The sequence below is a fragment of the Lycium barbarum genome, chromosome 9 (genome assembly GCF_019175385.1).
Source record: "Lycium barbarum isolate Lr01 chromosome 9, ASM1917538v2, whole genome shotgun sequence".
In the NCBI taxonomy this organism is placed as follows: domain Eukaryota; kingdom Viridiplantae; phylum Streptophyta; class Magnoliopsida; order Solanales; family Solanaceae; genus Lycium; species Lycium barbarum.
In genome coordinates, this window is record NC_083345.1 from 82487664 (window position 1) to 82508811 (window position 21148).

A 21148-nucleotide genomic window follows, 5' to 3' on the forward strand; every position below is an offset into this window, starting at 1 on the left:
ATAATATACAAGATCGAGCCGAACTGATGGACAAGCAGCCTAGACAAGAGAAAAAAAGAATGAGACAAACATTTCCAAACAAGTGTTACGAACTCCCATTTAGACCTATAATATAGTTTTTCCTATTTTTTATTTCGTAAATCATCTTAGTCACACAATTGTGGAGGGATATACATAGAGAGAGACATACGTCCACACACACACTTATACTTTCAGACTTGGGTGATTCTATCAGTTGAATAGGTCTTCTCTTGGGTTTGGGGGCAGGGCAGGTTAATTGTTGATGTCGAGATATTGGTTGTATAGTCTCAGCATTAATAGTACTGAAATCGATAGACCATTTTTCAGATCTATTTGTTTAATCAGGTTGCACCCTTCCTCGATTATTTGTATCAACTACTTAAACTAATGAAAGTGAATTTTGCTTAAGTTGTTCATTTCCTTAACTATCAATCCACATCTAGCAAAGTTTGGGATTAACCGTTTCCACCTTATTCTCTTAAAATAAATAATCTTTCAAGTAAATGAAAAAACATTTATTCTTTTTTCCTTTTTAGTTTAATTATCCAAATCGGAACTCCCTAATCGACAAATCTGAATTCCCGATAGTAAGCAATAGTTGAAATAGTAATCCCATTAAAAAGTGTGATAAAATAGTTGAAATTCATCCGCTCTTAATTAAAAATATCAAATTTTAGCTCTGAAAATTAAGAACTTTTTAATAAGAAGCAACTCAGCTGTCCATATCTTTATTTGCCAGTTGCTCATTCTCCTAACATGTTAAATCAGTACCCAACAAACAAAATTTTAAAATATATTTATGTCACCTTTAGCAGATGAAAACATTAGGCATGGGCCCCACAAAAAACCTAGAGATATAGAAGGAGAAAAAGAAAAAAAAAGTGAGGAACGTACGCTAGGCTACCAAATGGTACCGATTGTCAGATGGCCCACCTGAATTTTCCAAGTAAGCTCCTCAAACTGCATTAAATAAACAAGGGTGTGTTTGGCAGGGCGAAAAATATTTTTCAGAAAATATAAAAATATTTTTAATTGTCTCATATTTGATTGGTTAAAAGAAATAATTTCTTTAAAAAAAGAAATTTCTTAAAAATAAGAAAAATGACTTCTCTAATGAAAATTAAAAAAATAAGTTAATAAATAACATTACAAGCTCATTGTCTCTTTCCGACCCATCTACGCCCCCAACCCCTAGCCTTCACCATTCTATCCCCGCTACCCTGAACCCCCACTCCCCACGACCCCACCACATCCCACCCCTTATAATATTTAGCTAAGTTACATATAAATATTTTTATAATAATTTTATTACTTACTTACCAAACAATAAAAATAAGTAAGAAACCTACTCCCTATGTTCCAAAAAAAATTATTCTCCTTTTTTTTTAGTCTGTCCCAAAAAGATTGTCCCCTTTCTATATGTAGAAAAAATTTAACTTTATGAAATGATTTATAGCCACACAAATATTTAAGGTTTGTTTTGGACCAGAGATTTCAAAAGTCTTCAATTATTTCTTAAATTTTATGTCAAGTCAAAAGAAAACAATCTTTTTTGGACGGAAGAAGTATATGTTTTCAACAAAACATTTTCTTTCGAACCAAACACACACACACACACAAAAAAAAAAAAAAAAAAAAAAACGAGGGCTTTTGTCCTATATTGATGACTTGTCATTAATTCCATGTCTTTTACTGGGTCACACTTTGTGAATCTTTCAATCTCTCAACCATTTTCTACGTCACATTTTTTGAGAAAATGATCAAAATGGTCCTTAATGTATGAGGGTTGGATTGTTTTGGTCCTTGATATATTTCACTTGATTGAAATAGTCCTTGATGTTTCGAGAAAATGATCAAAATGGTCCTTAATGTATGAGGGTTGGATTGTTTTGGTCCTTGATATATTCACTTGATTGAAATAGTCCTTGATGTATGCAAAATGTGGATGGTTTTGATCCTAAATCCTAAATATAATGTCGTAACATTATTCAAATGTTTGACACAAAAAATGCATCAAATGTAAGTGAAAAAAATTTAATTTTTTAATTTTTACTTTTTTATTATTTTTATTTTTAAAATATATTATTCTTTTTATATTATTTATTTTTCATTTTCTTTCTTTTCATTCCCAACCTTTACTTCTTGTGATTCCATGTAATTGCTCGTATTTTTTTATTTTATTCATTTAGCATAACCGTGTTATTATTCTAATATTTGAAACTACACCTCTTAATATTGAAAAGAATGAGTTATTAACAAACTTGACATATAACGGGTGACGTTATTAAAGTAGAATTTCATTGTGAATGGGGTTATAAACTTATATGTTTCCTTTCTTTTGAATTATTTACTTAAGTTACGTTGAAACTTACTTATGTAATGTTAGAATTTGACATATGAGTATTATGTTGAATTTTTTCTTTTGAATTTTGAATTTAGGTTATATTTTCAATTTTAAGTTATTTGCTTTCACATTGCATGTTATTTATTTTTCACTTACATTTGATGGATTTTTTGTGTCAAACATTTGAATAATGTTACGGCATTATATTTAGGATTTAGGACCAAAACCATCCACATTTTGCATACATCAAGGACTATTTCAATCAAGTGAATATATCAAGGACCAAAACAATCCAACCCTCATACATTAAGGACCATTTTGATCATTGTTTCGAAACATCAAGGACTATTTCAATCAAATGAAATATATCAAGGACCAAAACAATCCAACCCTCATACATTAAGGACCATTTTGATCATTTTCTCTCACATTTTTTGTGAATCTTCCTTTCTGAAAAGGTTAAGTAGAAGTAGGCAACTAGCATTATTGAAAAGTCTATCACCTGAAAATACTAGTACCCTTTTCCAAATTCAAACGTAAACTCCACGTTTTGCACAGTAACCCCTCTTCTCTCTCTCTTTCTATTATTTTAGTGAGGAACACAATCCCATTTTGCCTATAATTACCACTTGTAGGGGAATAATAACACAGTGAAATTTCTTCGTGTTTTCGCTTGTTTATAAAGTAAAAAAAAAAGAGCTTCCAGTTTTTGTTTTGTTTTCTACGCGTTTGTCAAACAAACTCAGTCTTCTTTTCTATTACGCGAAACTTGAACCCACCCTTATGTCTTTTGTATTTTTTATTTATTGGCTTTCTTTCAATTTTCGGGTTCTGGTTTTGATGACTTTTAAGCGGTGGCTTTTACGTAGTCCACTTTACTTGTAAAATTTGACTGTTCAAGAATTCCTTCTGCTTTAACATTAATCTTAGTTTTGGGAAAAAAGAAATAGTGGGTTTGTTTATGTTGTCTGTGAAATGAATGGTAACCGGAAATTCAGTGAGCATAGCTTCTTGGTTATTGCGCTGTTCTTGTGTTTGGTACATCACAACTTGAGTTTCTGTTTGTCCCTCAACGATGAAGGTACAAGTTCTTTTTCATTTTTCTGTCATTTTAGACTTATTTTCTTAGAAATGGCAATAAAAAGTTGTCATTTTGCTTCAAGTTTTGGTCTTTACTCCTTTTTAGAGGGTGAATATACCATTTTTAGAATATGGGTGCATCATTTGAAAAAAGAAACAAATAGTAAGTGGGAATTAATCTCTAATCCTTAGTAACTCAATATTCAATCAAGTGCACTATTTAGCTTTTTTACATAATGGGTGCCACCCGTTAATATTATATCTATTCTAGAACATATGTACATTAAATACCTAGTTTTATGGAGAGATAATGTGTTCACACGCACCATAATTTCGTGTTCAATCAATGTTTAACTTGTTCTTGCAGGCTTGGCGCTGTTGAGATTTAGGGAGAGAGTGGAGAGCGATCCATTTGGGGCGTTGTCGAATTGGAAAGATGGCGATGGAGTGGAAAATCCATGTACCTGGTTTGGAGTTGGGTGTCTTGATGGGAATGTTGTGTCTCTGTAAGTACTAAAAATTGCTGCAATTGTTCTATAGCTCTTCCTAGTTTTGATTTTTACTACTCAATAGTTTGAGGGCTAAGCAGTTTTTGTATGCTTTGTTGTGATCAAGATAGTTAAACTTAGCCTCGATAATCGATGTACATAAGTATATGTCTAAATTTAGAATGATGAAGCATTTGACCGTGGATCTAATGAAAGGGAGAGACTAGAAAACCTGTGCAACTCTAGGAAGGGCAAACATGGAGTTAGGTATAATAACAAAGATAATAATATTTAAGCTTGATCAGAAATCAAACAAAATGAGGCAAATTCACATATTACCTTTGATGCCAGCTTTCTCCAGTTTATTTAAGTTTCTCAATAAAATGTAAAATAGATAATTAGATCTACATGTATAACGTGATCGCTTTGCTTCTTGACCTGCTACATGATTCTATTTTTCTATGAATTAACTAGCGGTCGAATTTTGTGAAAAGGGTAATTACATCATAGTTAGAATATATTCATCTCTAGCTTACACTAGAAACATATTTTACCCTATCTATTTTTGTAAATGCAATGGATTTCATACACAATGTATTATCATGAATATAATTTTCAAGAAAGTAAGTAGCATAGCCTCTAAGTGGAATTGGCTATTGTAAAAATAGCCAGGATACTGATGTTCTTATGGGTTTAACTAATCTGTGGTTTTTAACTGCTCACAGGGACTTGAAAGATCTCCATCTCTGTGGTACTCTAGCTCCTGATCTCGCACGCTTGGTTCACTTGAGATTTATGTATGTATATTTAGCTAGATGCTTCTAGTCGCGGTCATTACAAATTCAAACTTTAAGTCTTTCTCTTTAAAAGATCATTGGCCACTCACTGGAGACTTCTTTGCAGAATTTTACGTAACAACTCCTTTTCTGGGATCATACCTGATGAGATTGCAAAGCTAAAAAAATTGGAGATTCTGGACCTGGGATATAATAACTTTAGCCAGCCGCTGCCTTTTGACCTTTCCAATAATCCCTCTCTGGAAATCCTGTGAGTTCAAACGGAAGTGGTGTCATTTTTTAAAATTCATTTCCTTGTTCCCTTACTCACAGAGTTATGCTTATGCAGTTTATTAGACAACAATGAGCTGTTTAGCCACATAATTCCCGGAACCAGTAGACTTGAAATGGTCCCAGATGTCCAAGCAAATAACAACCTTGTTACGAGAGCCCAACCTATGTCACCTTCCAATAGGAGATTGATTTTAAGGTACACATCTTTCAATCAATTGAAATGTAAATTTTAAGAGTAATCGTGTGTACTGGTAACTTTAAATGTCCAAAATAGTAAGAGTAAAATGACTCGAATGATTAGATTCAATTATTGTATTGGAATGCAAATTCCTGGAATAAGCATGCATCTGTAGCAATTCATTGCTTGTTCTTTTGACCCCCCCTGATCTTTGCGAAGAAGTTTAGAAGTCCCATCGATTTTCCCTGTCTTCTAGTTGTCTTTGAGTTTTCTCTGGTTGGGCTTCACATTGAACATCTCTAGTTTCCCTTAATGGTCCGATAGCTAATTGTTAGGAACATTTCAATTCAAATTTGCATAAATAATGTTCGATTCTTTTTCTGATATTTCCGAAAAGACAAACTGCTAATCTTTTATTTTCATCTCCAGATAAATAACTTTGTTTTCAATCAAGCCTTGCTCTAGCTTCTTTTATGGATATATACTTCTTTGGTAGCAACTTATGTAGTTATCATGAAATTTAAATTATTTTCAGGAGTACAGAAGAACTGGGAAATGCAGTTGGAAGAAAATTACTTAAAGTATCATCCTTTTCTCTCCTGAATAGCTTCCGGAGGCAATTTCAGCAGGTCTCAGATCCTCCTGAAGTTGGTATTGAGAACAGCGCGCCTTCATCCTCCCCATCTCCATCACCGAGTCCTTCTCTCTCCCCATCTCCATCACCGAGTCCTTCTCTCTCCCCATCTCCTACACCGTCAATTACAGCAGAACCTCACCTGGCTCCTTCACCAGTATCCTCTGCTTCTCCATCTTCACTTCCCAGTTCTCCAGAGAACCGCAGCAGAGTTGAAGATTCCAGACGAAGTCATCATCGAGCTTTAATATTGTCTGCAGCTATAGGAGGTCCCGTTCTACTATTTATATTGATAGCTGGCACAATATTCTTTCGAAGCAACAAAATGGCTGTTGTGAGACCTTGGGCCACTGGACTGAGTGGACAGTTACAGAGAGCATTTGTTACTGGTAATTTTCTTTCTATCGATGAATGAATACTATATCTATTTGTAAAATGGTTACCTTAAAGATCAGATCGATAAAATAGAAGCTTGTATTGACATATGTATCGGTAAAACCAAAATTTTGACTTAAAAGTACTACCCAAATGGACCTCTTCACCCCTAATACGAGCTTGCTATAAGCTTCTTTTTTACGTAATTGTTAATAATCTTTGACCTTTTTTCTTTTTTTCTTTTTTTCGTTCCGATATCTCGAAACTTTTGTTTATCACTATGAGCAAATACTCTAAGATAGATAGCTGAGTTCTATCATTCTTACTCTGTGAACAGGTGTGCCAAAGCTTAAGAGATCAGAGCTTGAGTCAGCCTGTGAAGATTTCAGCAATGTAATTGGTTCCTCATCTGTTTGCACATTATATAAGGGCACATTATCCAGTGGAGTTGAGATAGCTGTGATATCTCGTACACTGGCATCTACTAAGGATTGGTCAAAAGATATGGAAGCCCATTTCAGGAAAAAGGTATTTAGGTCTTCCAGTTGGAATTTGACATCTCATTTTTTCCAATCTGTGAGTTTCTAAATGCTTTTCTCATGCTTATACCAGATTGAGACATTGTCAAAGGTCAATCACAAGAACTTTGTCAGCCTCCTCGGTTTTTGCGAAGAAGACGATCCATTTACCAGAATGATGGTTTTCGAGTATGCTCCTAATGGGACCCTCTTTGAACATCTGCACAGTAAGTTTCTTTTTCTCAAGTTGTAGCTGTTGTGGTTTACTCAATACTATTACCCAACTCTTCTACATCTGCTTGATTGAACTATCTAGGCAATACTTTTATATAGCAGGTAAAAACTTAGCTGCATTCAGTGTTTATACATACCGTATTTATTTACCAAATTGTTAAGTGATAAATTGACGTGAGAATGTGTATTAATTAACTTTGGTTCAATGACACCAGTGGGTGTGAAATCACATCTTATGCATTCATCCGGTGGTTCTTTTTCTACCTAAAGTATGGTGTCTGTGGACGTGTCTTTGGTCTCATGTCGATAATTTATGCCTGTAATTTGAGAAGTAACCATTTTCATATTAGCCTCATAAGATGTTTGACTATTGTACTTCAAATTCTCGCTTATTAACGCGACGAATCATTGATTCTGGACAGAATAGTGACATCTGTGTAAGACATCTTTGGTATTTACTTTACATGCTCTTTTAACAATTTATCTTTAGCTTGCCCTGTGATAAACAACTATCCTTCAATGTCATCGAAATGTAATGTTTATGCCTATGTTGCTCGGACTCTTCACTTTCAGTGTCGCACCCGTGTCGACACATGGGTGTGGGTGTGGGTGTGGGATCCGTACCCGATCTGGTCAACCAATTTTGGGTACTTTGACCAAAATTGAGGGAGAAATTCCCGACAGATTCAATGACCTATGTAATCAAAACAAAAGCTATGGTGAAATTGAAGAAAATGGAATAACTTGTATATAGAAATTTCTATGTCATTCCTTTTCCTTTTATCTCCTTCCGAGAATCTCCTCTTGATCAATATTTTATCCTGAAGTTTTCCACATAATATCTGATAATTTAGGTTTTATAACTCTATTTTTAGAATTTTGAATTATTTTTTGCCGAATCCCTGCACCCATATCTGTACCTGGATCCGTACCCACGAATCTTAAAATTTAGATCATGACGAATCCGACCTCTAGATGCCCACACTCGAGTCCTAGCAACATAGGTTTACGCTAGATGTTTCTTGTGCCAAATGAGGCAAATAAACACTGTTAGATGTAACTGAAACATCTAGTGCTTATATATCTATTTTTTTCAATTGTAATGGACAGAAATTTAAAAGGCGAGGGTGGAGTGAAAGGAAAAACTGGTCAAGGTCTTCAGTGAATTATTATTATTATTATTATTATTATTATTATTATTATTATTATTATTATTATTATTATTTCTTGTCTAGTTACAGTTTCTACACTCTTGAATGAATTTGTGAATATCTTTCTGCCTTTACGATGACTACTTTATTATGATCAACAAGATCTCTAATTCTAGAGTTTTGCAGTAAGGGAAGCTGAAGATTTGGACTGGGGGATGCGAATGAGGATAGCAATGGGCATGGCATACTGCCTTGAGCACATGCACAGTTTGTCGCCATCGTTACCTCATAAAAACCTGACCTCCTCTGCCGTGTACCTCGCAGAAGACTATGCAGCCAAAATATCGGATTTGGGGTTCTGGAATGAGGCTGGTGGCTCTGAAATAGGGTCAAGTCCAGAAAGTAATGTTTACAGCTTTGGTGTCATTCTGTTTGAGATGATGACCGGTAGGCTCCCTTACTCAGCAAACAGCATCTCTCTTGATGACTGGGCATCAGACTATCTAAGAGGTGGAGAATCCTCGAAAGAAATGGTTGATTCAACATTAAATTCTTTCCAAGAGGAGCAGGTAGAGAGAATAACTGATGTGATTAAAATGTGTGTACATCCTGAGCCAAGACAACGACCGACGATGAGAGAGGTTTCTGCCAGATTAAGAGAGATAACAGGTATAGGACCAGATGGTGCAACCCCAAGACTGTCTCCTCTATGGTGGGCTGAGCTTGAGATCATATCAACAGAGGCTTCTTAATTGCCTTTAGATGCTAATCAATATAGAAGCTGTATATACAAAGATGGAAAGCCTTTTTCCGTTTGTTCTTTCTATTGGGTGGATTACAAGCGCGTATTTTCATTAGGTGTACGTTTTTGTTTGTGTACAAAAAAAGAAAATTTAGTACTTAATTTTTAATCGCCTCAATTTGCTTTCTCGAAGGCTTGGGAGCAATTCTACTGCACACCCCAATAGCAGCCTGGACAAATGACAACCTAAGGGGTCGTTCGGTTTATCGCATTAACAAAAACAGTTCTAGCATAAAACTTCACGCAAGTTATATAATGCTTTATTGTCGTACAAGAAAAAATAATCGTCGCATAATGTTTTCTTGGCCTGCTTAAACTCTGCCTTGCTAATATTTGCATTTTGTCTGTTATTTTGTACGAGGTAGAATTTGGAATAAGAATATATTTATTAGTAGCAATGAATGAATAATAACCAAAGGCAAAAAAAACTTGAACTTACGCAATCTCCACATAACAATCACTGCATCATTATTCAGCAAATAACAATTCTCTTATTCTTTAATCACAATGTAAACATTACTAACATTATAAGTTTATAACTGCATCATTAATAGGGTGAACCAAAAGATCCCTAACTTCATGCTGGACTCCTCAATTTTGCCAACTCTGAGAATTACGAAAACAATAATTTGACACTTGACAAGAAATCACGTTAAACCAATTCGAACAAATGCCAAATTTCACTTTTTGGGATTGAGGGATTAACAGCATAAGTAACACGAAACCATATTTGATTTTTCTTAACTCAGAAATTTCATTCTAGTTTTATTACGTAAAAGGTCAACATACGGATCCTCATGTTGATCAATTGAATATTAAGGATTATTTTCATTTAACATTTTTCGTACTAATCATATATTTTGAAATCAATATTCAATTTAGGATAGTAAGAGTACATCAATTTGATAATCTTTACAGAATACGGACAAAGCATTATTTCCTTTTATTTGTATGATGACACTTGGATGAGATAACAAGAATGCTAAACTTCTCACTAAATTTTCAAGCAGGTAGGCTCCCCTAACCTACCATATGTTAGAGAGGGGTAAGTGGTTTGCACGTAGAAGAATCTAGTGGGCATGAACACATTGAAACTCAAACTATTATACAAACTATAAACTTCTGAACATGGTCATCACGTCTGAAAATAACTGAGGATCTATATGCATTCCACAAATGTGGTAGTAGCATTCACGTCTTTGACAACATTCAGAGCATACAGACAAACCCATGCCAAGAACTATATATAGGAATCAACTCAAATGAACTTAACATCAAAACAGAATAACATCCCAAAGTTGACATAAGCTCCATAACATCTTTTCAAGAAGATGGCAAGCAGCCAACTTGTCCTGATCGCTTCGTTGCTCCTTGCAGTAGCCTTTCCACTGATAACCGCCTATGGCAAAGCGCCAGCCAAGTCTACAGAGAAGACTTCCCAAGTGGTGGTTGAAGGCATGGTCTACTGCCAGAGCTGTGATAACTATGGATCATGGTCTCTTTCAGGAGCTAAGCCCATTGCAGCAGCTAAAGTTAGTATTATCTGCAAAAATCACATGAGAAGAGTGAGCTTCTATAAGGCATTTCAAACAGATAAAAATGGGTACCTATTTGCACCGCTGGAAGGATTCAAAATGGGGAATTCTTATCTTGACCATCCTCTACATTCATGCCGCGTAAAACTGGTTGACTCTCCTCTGGAAAACTGCGATGTGTTCACTAATGTCAACTATGGAATCACTGGTGCTCCACTCCGATTTTTAGACAAAACACTGAGGCGAAGTAACTATGAGGCTGTGATTTATGCTGCAGGCCCCTTCGCTTTCCGACCAGCTTACTGCCCACCTAAACCAGAATATTAATTGATTTCCACCATGTACTTTTATGTTTTGATCTTTTTACTGGTTTTATGCTTTCACCAGAGTCTTGGAGTATAATTTTTCCTTTTCTCTGTAACCATATGCTGAATTATGCAACATTCTTCACATTGCAGCAACATTTTGCTCTCATTCCATAATTGATTACTCCATATTACAACCTCCCTCCATCTGTTCCTCTGCCCCCCCCCCCCCCCCCCCACACACACACACACACATCTATCCATCAATCTATAAGTGTGAACCGTGAAATCTCAACCTTCAACCTCCATCACACATCTCAAAATTTAGGCAGGACGCAAATGAAAACGAAACCAGTCAACAAACTCAAAACTCCATATATATTTTAAGAGAAAATAAAGAAGACTTTACCAGCATCTTAGAAATCCAATGGCATGGCAAACATTTTATTTATCTCATCCATTGCCTCCTTTGTGCACACAGTTTTCTCAAACAAGTCATTATCCCTTCTTGACGACGAAGTTGGCAAGGAACTCTTAGGTTGATGGTGAGGCTCGTCATCTGGAAGTATAAGGAACCCACTGCAACCTCTCTCCATCTTCGGTGCTAATCCCTGTTTCTTCGATCTGCTTTTCCTTGTAAACTCAATTGGCTTTCCAAACATGCTATTAATATCATCCATAGCCTCCTTCAAGTTAATTGTTGGTTCTACAAGGCCATGATGGCAAACATTTTCAACCTCTGATTCTTCTGAAATGGTCGACCCAACAAATTTGTATACAGCTGTGTCCTCCCTACGGAGTCTTGCTTGAGGAGGCCTTTCAACATTTGGATCTCTAGACCATTCTGATGTAACATCAGTTGGACTTGGAAAAACAAAGCCTTTCACAACCCCATCTTCAATAGTACATCCAGTCAAATTGTTAGAGTTACCCATATCTAATTTATGCAGCTCATGAACTCCCTCCATCACATCATTGGTGTCATCATCATCATCATCAATATATATCTGAAATGGCTCCTGCATGGGCTCTTGAGTTTCAACTCTGGAGGTTTGTGGCACTAATGAACCATTTGCCGAGGTTTGGTGAGAAGATCCAACAGCACTATCAGTGTTTTCATCTATAAATACCTCAAAACCATTGTCTGGTCTATGATTAACTTTTGGCTGGTTTCTATGTGAATGTTTGCCAGCAAGAGATGGCTCTAATGGCTCCCGAAACATGCTATTAATTGCATGTATGGCCTCCTTTGTATTAATGGTAGGTTCCACCAGACCATGATGTCGTGCATCTTCGACATCAGACTTCCCAACAATGGCATTACCTACAAATTTAACTACAACTGTGTCTTCACCAGTAAACTTTCGACTGAGGTCACCCCTGAGTTCCTTCTGAAGGGCTGGACCACCATGAGTAGCTTCGTTCATTTGTGACTCTCTCCTGGAACCCTGTGAAATGGCAACCTCATTTTTCATATTTAAATGCTTGGATTGTGCATTAGGTAACTGATCCCTGGTGATGACAGAATTGTTTATATTTCCACTTAAATTCTCATTATTTTCCTTGATCATATTGTTCTTCAAAGTAATGTTTTTACCACCAAGAGAACATATTTCATTGTTTCCTTCCTGGCGCTGCAGAACATATTTCTATTATCAATAATGGCTCTTGGCTCATATAAACAAAAAGAAGACATTTGATAGACAAAATGACCTATGTAACGAACCTGTATCCTCTTATTCTTACGCTTCTCCATGCGCTGAAGGAACTGTTCATATGACTTATGTAACTCATCAAGTGGCTCAGCAAGCCTGTTCATTGAAGAATGAAACAGAGATCTGTTAAGCAACAAGTGAAACTACTTGTTTCCAGAACCGTCCATGTGTTTAGTGGAAAAAGACATAACCAACATAAACCAGGTCACACTATTTAAATAACTAAGCGATGGGAAAGGGGCTTTCACCTAAATAAGTTGTTGCAAACAGATAATGATAAGAAAGAAAGAATCCATAATTTACTAGGATTAAAAGATTAGATAATTTGTTAGGACTCTGATAACAGGGCCCTGCAATTGAAAATAATTAATAGAAAGGAAAGCCACACATATATCCCTAAGTCATGGAGGAAAAAGGAGTGAAAAGAAACATTGGGCACCTGATGGCACTTCTTTTCTAAATAGCTTTATGGAACAATATTGCTTTTGAATTTGAAAAAATATCTAACAAAATACACAATGTAGCAACTTTGCACAAGAAAATTCAAATAATTTCGTAAGAAGCAAGTAAAGTGAATCATTTGAAATTACCAACACTAATGGCGCAAAGACATGCACCTGCACTAATACTGCTTGACTACATCCCGAAATTGGCCACAGGAAACAAACTGTTACCGGACCTTCTAGAGTATCAAATATTCATAGCTCAAGAAAGTGCATATAAGTAGGATAATCAATTTGGCTGAGTGTTACATTTGGTTTGCGCCCTAGGATTAAATTCTGCAATGCACTTCTGAAAGGATAATTAACCTGCACTAGGTACGAAAAAATGAGCAAAGTTTTCTTAAAGGGTTAACATATCCCTAGAGAGTAATATGGCTTGAGATAACCCTAAACAAATGCAAAACAATGAAGAATCCTTTTCACTGGAATGTGACAAGAATTTGGAATGTCGATTGAACTGAATGTGAAATGACCAATAAACAGCATTTGCCAACATCTCTTCCACCACATTTCCAGGACAAAAAATTATTTGGATGCAAAAAGACTGTTAAACAAAAGGTATTTTTACATCTAATAACTCAATAAGTCTTAATCACATCTAGCTATTAGGTACTTACTTCTGCACGCCCAAATGGTACATCTTCTCCGCAGCCTCAAACTTTTTAATCTTTTCATAATAAAGAGCACATGCTTGGTAAAACATAGACTTTTTCATCCCGATACGATTCGACTCCATGGTTTTTAGTACCGCTTTTGGGTCATTCACATAGTCCATCTACATAAACAAAAATTCAAATGCAAATAAAATTTCATTTGTTAAAGCCCAAACATAGATTAACAAAAAAAAAAAACACAAAATCACCAATCAAAAGAATGATACAGTGAAAAAACAAAACAATGGGTATATTCAAGAAAGTTACCAGTTGTAACCAGACACGAAGATAACGCATATCATTAGCATAACGACGATCTTTCTCAAATGTCTGTGCACATTTCTGAAGAAATCTTGGTAGTTTCTCCTTAAGCAGATCTGGTGGAACTGACTCTTTCATTTTCTTTATTCCTCTATCAAACCATTAAAAGAAACTTAGAAAAATGGATTCAAAAGAAATAGAGTTTTGTTAGAGGGTTGTTGCTTACCGGAGCCAAGGGAGAAGAGGGTCTTTTCCATTGTAGGATTTAATGTCAGAAACAAGTGAAGAAAACAGGTCATTGTACATTAATGCGTTAACTGACATTGGTGCAAGTGACTGGAAATGGGAACTCCACTGGAAAGAGCAAAGATTGGTATAGGGGACACAGACCTAATTTGAATTTTAAGAGAGAGCGCTGTGAGATTTTCCATATGGTTTTTATATTTCAGTTTGCCCCCAAAGGTTCGCAAATAACATGTTTACCCCCTTCCTTTTTTTGTATGGGCTTCACTTGTACAATTGACAGATTTAATTGAGGCTTTCTAGTTTTTATTTCAGCATCCAAATGACCAAATCTTTTGAGCGTTTTACTCCTCCTTTGTTTGTATTTAATACGGCATAAGTTGTTTTTAAAATTTATCCAAAAAAATAGTTACACACTCTAATTTTACGACCCATCTCTTATAACAACCCAATGTAATCCTACAAGTGAGATTTGGGGAGAGTAGTGTGTATGCAGATCTTACCCCTATTTTGGGAGGAAGAGAGGTTGTTTTCGATCGGCTTAAAGAAAAGCATTTCAAAACAATTTGGAAAAAGAAATAGCGGAAGTAAAGAAGTCATAGCAAAATAGTGAAGAAAGCATGATAATGCATTCTGAAAAAGGAACAGTAGCTACAACAAAATAATACGATAATCGAAACACAAGAGACAATAAGCAGTACAGAAATCAAAGAACAAAAATCTCTAAGAGTAGCCTACTAGTAAGGAAGGATAACCGAGACAACGCTTAACCACCTACTAACCTTCTACACTAGTATATGTCCTCCATAACATTCTATCTAAGGTCATGTCATCGGAAAGATGAAATTGTACCATGTCATGTCTAATTACCTCTCCCTCAATACTTCTTCGGCCTATCTCTAACTGAAACTATCTATTGTCAACCTCTCACACCTCCACACTAGGGCATTCATGCATCTCCTCTTCACATGTCCAGAGTCTCGCTTCCCGCAACATGTCCTCCACCAAGACCACTCCTACCTTGTCCTGGATTTCTTTATTTCTAATCTTATCTATCCTAGTATGCTCATACATCCATCTCCGCATCCTCATTTCCGCAACTTTTAACTTCTGAACATGAGCGTTCTGGACTAGCCAAAACTCCACCTCACACAAGACTCCACCAGTCTGTAGAACCTGCCTTAAAGTTTTGGTGGCGTCTTCTAATCACACAAGACTCCAGAAGCAAGCCTCAATTTCATCCACCTAGCATTAATATGATATGTGACATCATCGTCAATCTCCCAACTAGCTTGGATAATTGACCTAAGATACTTGAGACTTCCTTTCTTTTGGATGACCTGGGTATCAAGCCTCACTTCCATGCGAGCCTTATGTGTTATCACTAAACTTGCACTTCAAGTATTTTGTCTTGGTCTTGCTCAACCTGAATCCTTTAAACTCCAAGGTTTGTCTGCTAAATTCTAGCTTAGCATTAACTCAGCTACGAGCCTCGTCAATAAGAACTATGTCGTCTGCAAATAACATACACCGTGGCACCTCATTCGTGACATTATTCTTGTTTAAAGTAGAAGGATAAAGTCATAAGATGACACCTTGAAATAGTCGGCATAATTTTGTTTGACATGTAAACGGACCCGTTTTCCTATTAGACACTTCAATTTTAATAAATGTGTACCTATTAAACACTTACGTTAACGTGGCACGAAATCTGTTGTGCACTCATTCGTGTGGGTCATGCTGTAAAATTTTATTTTAGATTTTAAATACATTTTTCCTTTCTTCTTCTTTTTTCGTTTATTTTTCTTTTCAAATAAATTTTGTTTCCCTTTCTTCTTTACTTTCAGGTGATCTACCGCCTAACCATCATTTTCAATCACATAGATCTCTGTTAATGCCTCATATTCTATGAAAAAATATTTTTCTTTATGACTCCATTAATTCATCCTTAAAATAGTAAGTCTTTAATCCATAAATTATTATGCAAACATTAAATTAGAATATCGGATTAAATAGAAGATCAAAATGTGGGACCCAATAAAATTAAATAAAAGAAAAAGAAAAAGAAATGGAAATGGTTGGCAACTTCTTGTTTCTGGGAACCAATAAATTAAATAAAAGAAAAAAAAAAAGGAAATGATTGGCAACAAGTTGCAGCTAACAAGAAGTTGCAAAGGCTGTAACGTGTTATGAATTGCAATTTGCAATTGCAGCAAGTTGCATTCGAAAACCAAGAAATTTGATTGGTCCAATGGCAGGCAACTTTTCCTATAAATAGAGGAGTACGTTCCTCAGTTTAGACCCACCAAAAAAAGAGAAGTTGAGACCAGTTTACAGACTGTGATATAAAATAGTCTGTGAAGAAAAATAAGAGTGTGTGAGCAGATGTTATAGTGAGGTGTCTAAAATAAAGAGTGTTATTTTCTTTGAGTGTAGTATAGTCTTTTCGAGACTACCAAGTTATATTATTTCTCATTATAGTGGTATTGTATTGCTTTTCTCTTGTATTGTATTTTTACCCTATTAAAATATTTGGTGTCGTTGTTACTCTCTTATTCTTGCTACTTAACATGGATATTATTTCTGGACGGGATTATTATTTCCCAATAACGTGGTATCAGAGTAATGACAAATAATAGTGCACTGTCTTCTCAGTACCTGTCTCACAAAAGAAAATTATGAAAAATGGTGTCTACGAATGAAAGCCATTCTTGGCTCCCAAGATGTTTGGCAAATTGTAGATAGAGGGTTTACAAAACCCGATAATGAGGAGACTCTATCTCAAAATGAAAAAGATGTGTTGACAAAGACCATGAAGAAAGATCAACAAGCCCTCACTCTCATCCACCAATGTCTGGATCATGGCATGTTCGAAAAGGTGGCTGATGCAACTACCTCAAAGGAAGCTTGGGAGATTTTACAAAATTCTCTCCAAGCAGTTGATAAAGTAAAGAAGATAAAACTTCAAACTCTAAGGGCTGATTTTGAAGTTTTTTTGAAGTTTTAAAAATGAAAGAATCCGAATCTATTTCAGATTTTTGTTCAAGAGTGATGGTTGTTGTAAATCGGCTAAGAAGATACAGGGAGGAAGTAGACGATGTGCGTGTGGTGGAAAAGATCCTTCGCTCTTTAACACCTAAATTTGATTTTGTGGTGTGTGCAATTAAGGAGACTAAAGATTTAGACTCAATGACGATAGAGCAATTGGAGGGCTCTTTACAAGCCCACGAAGAAAAGATAAAAATGAGACAAGAAGAGCCACTGGAGCAACTTCTAAAAACTCAGGCATCCTTCAAAAATTTTGGAGGTGAAAAGAGTTAAAGAGGAAATGGACGAGAAGAGGTCATGGCACTCGTGGAAGAGGAAAGACCATTGGCAACACCTTCCATAATGAAGGGAGAAGCCAACAACCATTTAGAGGTCCTGGTCGTGGACAAAGAGGAGGAAGAGGACGTGGCTATTATCAGCATACCAAAGAAACAAGGTATGATAAATCTAAAATTGAGTGCTACAACTGTCATAAATTTGGACATTACTCTTGGGAATGTCATAGTAATGCTGAAGAGAAAGTTAACCTTGTTGACGACAAGAAAGAAGAAGGTGAGTCAACACTGTTAATGGCACTCAAAGAAGAAGATAGTGATGATTGCAGTTCGTGGTATCTTGATAATGGAGCAAGCAACCACATGTGTGGATGCAAAGATATGTTTGTGGAGCTCACTAAGAAGGTGGCAGGAAATGTGTCCTTTGGAGATACTTCAAAGGTACAAATCGAAGGAAAAGGTACAATTCTGATCTCCTGTAAAGATGGTGGCCACAAGTTAATTCAATATGTTTATTTTGTGCCAAAATTGAAAAGTGGTATCTTTGAGTTTGGGCCAACTTCTTGAAAAAGAATATGATATTCATATGAAGAATATGCATCTTTGGCTTAGAGATTCAAGTGGACAACTAATCGCACAAGTGCATATTGCAAAGAATAGATTATTTTCTTTGAATCTTAAGACAATAGATGCAAAGAACAGGAGACCATAAAACCTGCACAGGAGGCAACCCCACCTTCTTCTCCAGAAAATGTTGCATCTTCTTCTTCTCAAGAAGATTCAAGTGAAAGGCCATAGAGGATGAGGAGCATTCAAGAGCTCTATGATGATATAGAAGAAGTAACTAATTTTGATTTTTTGTATTATCTCTTTGTTGATAGTGATGAAGCTATTACATGCAAAAGGTGGAGATAAGCCATGGAGGAGGAGATCAAGGAAATATTGAAGAACAAAACTTGGGAATTAACAACTCTTCCCAAGGGTCATCAAGCAATTGGTGTCAAAAGTGTATACAAGGCAAAGAAGAATGCCCATGGAGAGGTAGAAAGATTCAAGGCAAGACTTATGGCTAAAGGCTACAAGCAAAGGCTAGGCATTGACTATGAGGAAGTCTATGCACCTGTTGCCCACTTGGAGACGATCCGTCTGCTGATCTCTTTGGTGGCGCAAATGAAGTGGAAAATTCATCAACTAGATGTCAAGTCGTCATTCTTGAGTGGATATATTGAAGTGGAAGTCTATGTTGAGAAACCACTGGGCTTTGTGGTCAAAAATCATGAAGATAAAGTATTGAAACTGAAGAAAGTTTTATATGGATTAAAGCAAGCTCCACGAGCGTGGAATAGTCGCATCGACATGTATTTTCAAGACAATGGGTTTACTCATTGTCTCCATGAATATGCTATTTACATTAAAGTTCATACTAATGCAGATATCCTACTTGTTTGTCTTTATGTTGATGATCTTGTTTTAATAGGTAATAACCCAAGTTTGTTTGAAGCTTTCAAGAAAACTATGTCCCTATAGTTCGAGATGACGGACATAGGGCTCATGTCATATTACTTGGGCCTAGAAGTGAAGCAAATGGAGGAAGGCATCTTCATATCTCATGAAAGCTATACAAAAGAGATTTTGAAGAAGTTTAACATGGTTGATGGTGTCACGACCCATTTTAGGATCGCGCGGGCATCTACCATTCCCACGTTGGTGGGCATATCCTTAACCTAAAACAAACTCATTTGCAATAATTGAACAAGATTCATTAATCTTCAAATCATAATATAAACAAAATGCGGAAACGAACTCATTTATATAAATAAAGCGGAAGTGTTTACAAACAACTTTTAAATACACTGACTCCTTTCCCCTGACTTGGTCTAGGCTAGTGCAAGAGGGACTAATTTGAAGACAATGTATAATGAAAATAAAAGACTTAACCTCCATCTAGGAATAAGATCATGGAGGTCTTCAAGATAGGAACCGCACATCTCCCGGAAACTCCAAAACAACCAATAACCTGCACAACTCTACACCCCGAGAGGGATATAGCAAGAGTTGGGCACTAGTACTGGTAGCATCATAGGCCGACAATGGTTAGAATAACATAACGGTAATAGAATCCACAACTAAAGTCAATTCCTGAATACAACCTTTCACTCGTCCCACCAACTATAAAACCCTATCCGTTAATGATCTTCTAGTAATCCATTTGCTTAACTTTTATCATTCCTCACGTTCTAATTCATCTAGCCTACTAATTAGGTAGCCATGCTCAAAATACCGCAACATTATGACTACTACCAGGGCCAATCCTACACCAATACTGTAATGTCAACCTATCATTTATCGTATCCGTAATTTATTTTAAGGAAAAACTCTCTCGTCATTCTAATATTCATCACTCACCGAAACCTAGCAAGTCATACACACCCGTATTAAGGTCATTTAGCACCACACTTTCCCAATCCAAGATCACAGCATATGGTTATAGCAATTAAGCCCAATTGTGTCAAGTCTCAGTATATCAACTCTGAATCCATAAATCACAACCTTATCACGCATCTAAACCCAATTGTGCCAAGTATCAGTTTAACTAATCCGAACCAGTATATGACAATAATATCACAACCATATCACAGAAAACCAAGAGGTACAATCCGATGCAATAATGTATGAATGATGAATGCAATGCATATGCACTGCACACATGTACTCTGACCGATGGAACATCACATCTCAGCAACACAACCCATGGGGGACCAGTGAAGTTCATGTACCAGTCATTCCACTCACAACCCAGAGATGAGTCCTTCCAACCAGTATGCCTTATATCAGTCATTCCGCACACAGCCCAGAGATGACTCGATATACAATGTGTTTTAATAGAATATGTATTCCTTTCTCACTTTCCATCCTCAGTATCATAACAATGCAATATCAATGTATCATGGAAATAAGTATGAATACGATGCAATGTAACATCAAACAACCAATTCAATCCCAAACAGTGCCACACATGACACATAAGCAATATCAATAATAAGGCTACACAATAAGCCACAACGGAATGACAATTCTCTTCTTAATATCAAATCAAAGTCAAGTACTGCAATATCATAATCATGATATATCACTAATCACCAATATCCAATGTCTCAACGTGGCAACGAGCCAATAAGTAAATGGAACAAGATAAGTCAACAACGCAACGGGTGGCTAGTCCCCAAATCATTCAACAAGGCTCGATCTAAGGCAGTATCCATCCCAAACTTCATAACCTAAGGTTTTCATGCATTCTCCGACAATATTATCTAACCATACACCTCGCTAATTGAAGTCTCACCATAAGATCATCATAGATCCACAACTATGTTAGTAATACATCATAACCATCATTTCTTATACGTTATCGATCTAATGTATCCATCCCAATCTCAGAAATCCTATACATGCATTCTCTACTTCATCTAAAATGCGTGTATGAAAGTCTAACAGGAGTCTACCAAGAGAGGGAAGCTGTAACCTACCTCAAGGCCGAACAGGTGCGCAAACATCCACTTGGACTCCATCTTCCATATTTGTAGGGAATTTGTAAATCTGTGAGGTCTAGAAACGATGGATAATTTCAAGTAAGCAACAATTTAGGAGTTTGTGTTCATAGGGGTAAAATTGTCATTTCTCAAATAACATCTTGATGCTCAATTTATTGCTATTT

The 21148-nt window shown here is 36.1% G+C and overlaps 3 protein-coding genes across 5 annotated transcripts; 2 read left to right on the forward strand and 1 right to left on the reverse strand.

Moving 5' to 3' along the window:
* Window positions 1–2868: 2868 nt before the first annotated feature.
* LOC132609016 (protein MALE DISCOVERER 2-like) lies at window positions 2869–9027 on the forward strand. Of its 3 annotated transcripts, XM_060322844.1 has the most exons (9): window positions 2869–3446; window positions 3813–3951; window positions 4659–4730; window positions 4837–4980; window positions 5059–5199; window positions 5717–6204; window positions 6528–6718; window positions 6803–6935; window positions 8280–9027. In XM_060322844.1, exons 1-9 carry the CDS (start codon window positions 3341–3343, stop codon window positions 8843–8845), a joined length of 1980 nt encoding a protein of 659 aa, XP_060178827.1. In that variant the 5' UTR covers window positions 2869–3340; the 3' UTR covers window positions 8846–9027. The 3 variants fall into 3 exon arrangements, with proteins under 3 accessions (XP_060178827.1, XP_060178829.1, XP_060178828.1); XM_060322845.1 differs by lacking the exon at window positions 5059–5199 and having other exon boundaries at window positions 2870–3446; XM_060322846.1 differs by lacking the exons at window positions 4837–4980; window positions 5059–5199.
* Window positions 9028–10035: 1008 nt separating this feature from the next.
* Window positions 10036–14302, reverse strand: LOC132609017 (uncharacterized). The gene is made up of 6 exons (XM_060322847.1): window positions 14094–14302; window positions 13874–14018; window positions 13571–13728; window positions 12462–12546; window positions 11145–12369; window positions 10036–10438 (listed from the first exon to the last, which is right to left on the reverse strand). The coding sequence occupies exons 1-5, from the start codon at window positions 14189–14191 to the stop codon at window positions 11152–11154; spliced, it is 1704 nt and encodes a 567-aa protein (XP_060178830.1). The 5' UTR covers window positions 14192–14302; the 3' UTR covers window positions 10036–10438; window positions 11145–11151.
* LOC132609019 (non-classical arabinogalactan protein 30-like) lies at window positions 10227–11159 on the forward strand. Its single transcript, XM_060322848.1, has one exon. The coding sequence runs from the start codon at window positions 10227–10229 to the stop codon at window positions 10755–10757; it is 531 nt and encodes a 176-aa protein (XP_060178831.1). The 3' UTR covers window positions 10758–11159.
* Window positions 14303–21148: the final 6846 nt, after the last annotated feature.

Coding starts and splice junctions, on each gene's coding strand:
- LOC132609017 (XM_060322847.1), bottom strand. CDS start 14,191: ATGTCAGTTAACGCATTAATGTACAATGACCTGTTTTCTTCACTTGTT. Junction 14,019..14,093: donor CCTCTTCTCCCTTGGCTCCG/GTAAGCAACAAC, acceptor ATGGTTTGATAG/AGGAATAAAGAAAATGAAAG. Junction 12,547..13,570: donor TACCATTTGGGCGTGCAGAA/GTAAGTACCTAA, acceptor TTCAATGAACAG/GCTTGCTGAGCCACTTGATG.
- LOC132609019 (XM_060322848.1), top strand. CDS start 10,227: ATGGCAAGCAGCCAACTTGTCCTGATCGCTTCGTTGCTCCTTGCAGTA.
- LOC132609016 (XM_060322844.1), top strand. CDS start 3,341: ATGAATGGTAACCGGAAATTCAGTGAGCATAGCTTCTTGGTTATTGCG. Junction 6,719..6,802: donor AAGCCCATTTCAGGAAAAAG/GTATTTAGGTCT, acceptor TGCTTATACCAG/ATTGAGACATTGTCAAAGGT. Junction 6,936..8,279: donor CCTCTTTGAACATCTGCACA/GTAAGTTTCTTT, acceptor AGAGTTTTGCAG/TAAGGGAAGCTGAAGATTTG.